This window comes from Corvus moneduloides, chromosome Z (genome assembly GCF_009650955.1).
Source record: "Corvus moneduloides isolate bCorMon1 chromosome Z, bCorMon1.pri, whole genome shotgun sequence".
NCBI classification, from domain to species: domain Eukaryota; kingdom Metazoa; phylum Chordata; class Aves; order Passeriformes; family Corvidae; genus Corvus; species Corvus moneduloides.
The window spans coordinates 75,035,310-75,040,154 of NC_045511.1; the positions used below are offsets into that span (position 1 = coordinate 75,035,310).

The window sequence follows — 4,845 nt, forward strand, 5'->3', positions numbered from 1 at the left end:
AAGCTGCTGTGAAAATAATGAGTAATTATTAGGGATGCTGTAGATTGATTATTTAGGTCATTATTAAGGCTCCTGTAAAAATAATTAGAAATTATGTGTGAGGAGCTGATAGTAAATACTTAGATAGAAAATGGTAGAAACTACAAAATCAGAAAGGGAGGAAAGCAAGTGGTGGGCATTTTATGGCTCTCAAAGTTAAGGTAAGAAAGTGTGTGTAATAGTGTGCAAGGAGCAGAAACAGCCTGAGCAATGACAGAATAAAAGGGGATAAGCCGATAGTGACACAAGAGGGAAGAGATACCAGATCTTCCCATGTGCCTGCCATTCCCAAAAACAGGCAAAAAACTTCAGAAAAACTGATTCTTCACTAAATTTCAGCCAAGCAAATGCCAAAAAGAAAATGCAAAATATATCCAAAATGCATCTCTGATCTGCTGTGCCTCTGGGAGAGAGGAGCAGGCAAGGAGAGGGATTGCTGGGGTGGCACTGAGTGGTAGCAGTAGCACATGCAGGAAAGCTGCTGGTCCCATGGTGCAGACATCAGGTGAGTGAAAGCTCCTGACAGCTCCTGGAGATTGGTAAGGCCAAGACATCAGTAGAATGGCTTCAAACTGAAAGAGAGTAGAAAGAGAGTAGCTAATCTAGAGTTAGATTAGCTGTCCGGAAGAAATTCCTCCCTGTGAGGGAGGTTAGGCCCTGGCACAGGTTACTCAGAGAAGCTGTGGCTGTCCCTAGATCCCTGGCAGTGTCCGAGGCCAGGCTGGACAGTACTTGGAGCAACCTGGGATATTGGAAGGTGTCCCTGCCATGGCAGGGGTGGCATTGGATGATCTTTAACGTCCCTTCCAAGCCAAGCCATTGTGGCATTCTATGTTTCTATGATTTCAGCGGTATCCAAGAAGAGAAAGATGATGAAGCAAAGCATAGCAGATAACAAGCAATTTACAAGGAAGGTAAAGGAGAATAAAGCACCTCTCAATACCACATGGTACCCAGAAAAAAGGCAGAATCACAGAAAGTGTTCCTGTTAGCCTAGCTCTCAAGACATGGATAAAACTGTGCGCACAGCAGTGAAAAAACACACATTCCTGTTCCAAGTGTTTGGGAAATAGGCTGGCATGCACATGATGCCAGAGTCAGCCTCTTCCTCACCTCAGCTGTCTGTTCAGGGCTCTGCTCCTCTTCTTTTTCTTCTTCCCTGCACTCTACGTGTGCAGCAGCAGCTGCTGCAGGATTTGCCTTTGGTTTGTCACTGTGAGGGAATGGCACACAGTGACACCATCCATCCTGGCTATTGGCAGGCTCTAGCTCCAATTGCTGCTCCCCTCTTTTCCTAGCCCACCCACCCCTTTGGCCTGCCACACCTCTGCAGGGACCCTCACCCAAAACAGGCCAGGTGCCAGGGCTGCCCTGCCATGGCACTGTTTGTCTCTGGGGTGCTGGGAATGTGCAGAGCAAGTGTTGGGGTCCTGCCTGGCAGCAGGACAGCCCTGTCCCTGTGTCCAATAGCTCCATCAGCAACTTGCCTGGTGTTTACCTGTCATCACCTGGTCTTCATGATCTGTTCTGTGGGTGCTACAGATGTGTGGCAACTGCAGGAAGACGGGGGATTCCTTCTGGCTGCTCAAACAGTGTTCCAGTGTGTGAGGAGGGATTATGAGCTGGTAATGAAAATGTCAGTGCTGACCACATCCCCCCACAGGTACAGACCAGGACCTGGAGAACCTGGACCATTTCACTTCCAGGAAATCACCACTCAGCCACCTCTAGTGACCTGAAATGTGTTTTGCAGGAGTGCTCAGAGAAGCGGATGCAGGGAAACATGTTCCCCAGCTCTCCCTTTGTCTACTACTACGATGATGAATGCGATATCAAGAGGAGAGCAAACAGGTTAAAAAGGAAGGTGGCAGGTACAGTGTGTTTTGGGAGATCCCTCCCACCATTCAGTTCTGTGTTTGTGCTTTTTAGAAACATTGTGGAATTATTTTCATGTGTTGGGAAAAGCTGCATGGATTTGAACAGGTAGCCTGGTGGTAGTAAGAGATTTGTGATTTTACTCACCCATGTCTATCATGGAAATTGACTGTGTCAAAGTCATTCAGTGAGCATTGTCAGATGTTTTAATTCTGAAAAATCTGCTGACATTAAAAATGCCTTGAAATAGCAGGAAGTGGATTAAATCATGATTTGTTAAGATTCTAGTGTGATGACAGGAAAAACCCACAGTGAAAAAATCTGCCAGAGATTAATTTTTGTCTAACTTCATATGTACCTAAGGAGAGCTGTGATGACTCAGGTGCCAGGTTTTAAGGTTTTTAGGTATTGAAATAATGCACTCTGCTTCCAGACCTGCAGGAAGCTGGCCTTCTGCCGGAACAGTCTGAAACACCGTTGCAGGAAGAACAGCCTGAGGTGCACAGCCACAAGAAAAAGAGCAAACTTTGGAAAGAACAACGTGAGAAGAACAGCAAGAACAATGAACAGCAAAAGAAGATGAAGGTGTCCCGGGCAAAGAAACCCCAAGAGGAGAAGCACAGGAGGGGTGTTGAAATCCGCTGCGAACCGAAGGAGGACTTCCCTCGGGGGTACAAGCAGCAGGTGTGCAAGGGCAGCAGGGTCCGCCACAAGTCCCTTTTCCAGGCATTCTCAGGCAGCAAAGCCATGTGTGTGCAGCAGCCTCTGGAAGGTGCCAAAAGGAAGAAGAAATGGAAAAAGCAGAAAAATGCTAGTCCTGACAGCAGGGACAATCTATTCCTTATAAAACAGCGGAAGAAGAAGTCCAAACAGAAGTCCTGGTGACGGGGAGGTAGGCAGGTACTGGCACTTGCTGGCTCTGGCTCTGCCTTCTCTTTATTCCTGTCGCTCTCTTAGCACATGAATTTGAGTCTGTCCCTGACCCAGCATGCTGGGCACCATCACCCACCCCATCCATCTCCACAGCCGCAGGGGACCACTCCATCTCTGTGAGCTGTCCCCAAGGCAAGCAGGACCCAGTGCTCCTGCCTGGGGTGGTCCTGGAATAGGCTGTATATTTATTTTCTTTGCTTAGGTGTGTTCGGGGCAAGCTGGGTTTGGCAGGGGTTGTTTCTTCACCTGTGAGGTGGGACTGTGCTGTTGGAGCACAGTGCCTTTGGGGGCAATGCCAGGGAGACTTGGGTCAGGAGGGGTTGGGGTGGAAAGCGGGAACACGGGTATAAAGCACATCCCCTCAGCCACTGGTCCTCTCCAGAGCACAGAAGGGCATTTGGCAGTTCCCTCCCCGCTGGAAGGGGCAGCCACGTCTCTGCTTTATGCTCTGGGAAGAAGCAGTCGCCCACCTCGCTCTCCAGTGCGGCACCATCGACCCACTGCCCTCGGGGCTCAGCTTTCAGGGCTCCATCCTCCTGGTCCTTACCAGCTGTCAGCAGAGCAGGACTGAGCAGTTGGGCATGGAACAGAGTTTACATCTCACACTAAATCTGTCCTTGTTCCTTTTGATGTGGAAGCTGTTTCTGGAGAAAAAAGAGCAGAGTATGAAGAACATACTTGGTTCCAGTCACACTGTGCTAAAATTTAATTTTTTTTAATACAGTTATTTTTGTACACTGGAATTCAGCATGTTGTTTTAAGGTTTGTAAGAATAAAATGCTTTATCAAAGGACTAACACAAATAAAACTTCACATGAGAAATATGAAAAAAATGGGTTTGTTCCTCATTTCCTTGCATTCCAAACATAATTGAAAACAGTGTCATGTTCTCTTTCCTGAGCTGCAAGTACATCACCTCTGGCAAGAGTAAAGGAAAAAAAGTAAGGTATTTATACTTTACTGTTTTGAAAAGGAAATTATCTATACCCTGCTGCTCTCTACTGTACCACTTCTTAGAGAGCAGCTGATGGTAACAGGACAGGGTCACTGAGGTGCAAGTCCTCTCCTCATGCAGCAGTCCTGTGTTAAAATTAGAGACTATTTGTACCCTGCAAGGGTATCCGGAAAGGGAAATGGGCACCCAAGAAAAAATGGAGGACTCTCGTTTTGCCACTGTTATCCCATGCCAGTAGTCCCTAAATTCATTGGGTTTCTGTTTGGCAAACTCAACAGTGAGAACACAGGTGTTCTGGTGACCATGTCATCCTGTTTCAAAGGTATTTGAGGTAGAGATACGCTTGCATAGCATTTGGGAACCTAATGCCCAGCTTTGCTTCAGTATGTCCAACAAAAAATAAGTTTTGCTTAACTTCATTTCTTGCTTTATTGAAAAATTCCTGATGATACTGAAAAGAAAATCAGTTCTAGACCTACTGAAAAATGTTAATTCCTTCTGTGAAAAGACTTGCTTTTAACATGGAGACCGCTCTTTTCCTAGATGCTGTGTTGTACATCCCTTTTTGGTTTTGAATTCCATGTTTCATTTGAGCAAAAGCCACCGCTGGCCTTTAGCCAAACCAGCACAAACCTGGCAGACAGGGAGGAGGGTGGTTTTCAGTGATTGTTTTGGTCATCTGGCCAGCTAAGTTGTCTGGAGGTGAGTGCATTTCCTGCACCTAAGAGAGGTGCCTTTACATCATCCATGTGCAGTGCCAGAGGGTGGAGCAAGTCAGAGTTCTTCCTAACTCTTCCCCTGAGGACCAGGTCCAGGGCCAGCATGGCAAGTCAGAAAGCCAGGAAACCCAACCTCTTTCTCTGATGTTCAGTGGCTTCAGACAAGACTATTTCACCCTCGACACTGCAGAGGAGTTGTTCAAACCCTGTTGTGCGCAGGTGGGCAGACCCTGCCTGGCCTTGGGAAGGTCATGGCAGGGAGTTTAGGCAAAGTGGCTTACACAGGTGCTTGGGTAAGACCCACAGAAGCCTGGCTGCCGATTG

General features: G+C 47.3%; 1 protein-coding gene across 5 annotated transcripts in view; it reads left to right on the forward strand.

Moving 5' to 3' along the window:
• ZCCHC7 (zinc finger CCHC-type containing 7) overlaps positions 1 to 3,633 on the forward strand; it is an 86,764-nt gene extending 83,131 nt beyond the window's left edge. For all 5 annotated transcript variants that reach the window (XM_032096623.1, XM_032096627.1, XM_032096626.1 and 2 more), the window contains 2 exons: positions 1,793 to 1,910; positions 2,348 to 3,633. In XM_032096623.1, the coding sequence (XP_031952514.1) occupies positions 1,793 to 1,910; positions 2,348 to 2,799 (570 nt within the window). In that variant the 3' untranslated portion in view covers positions 2,800 to 3,633. The remainder of the gene's footprint in view (positions 1 to 1,792; positions 1,911 to 2,347) is intronic.
• The last annotated feature ends 1,212 nt before the right edge of the window (positions 3,634 to 4,845 follow it).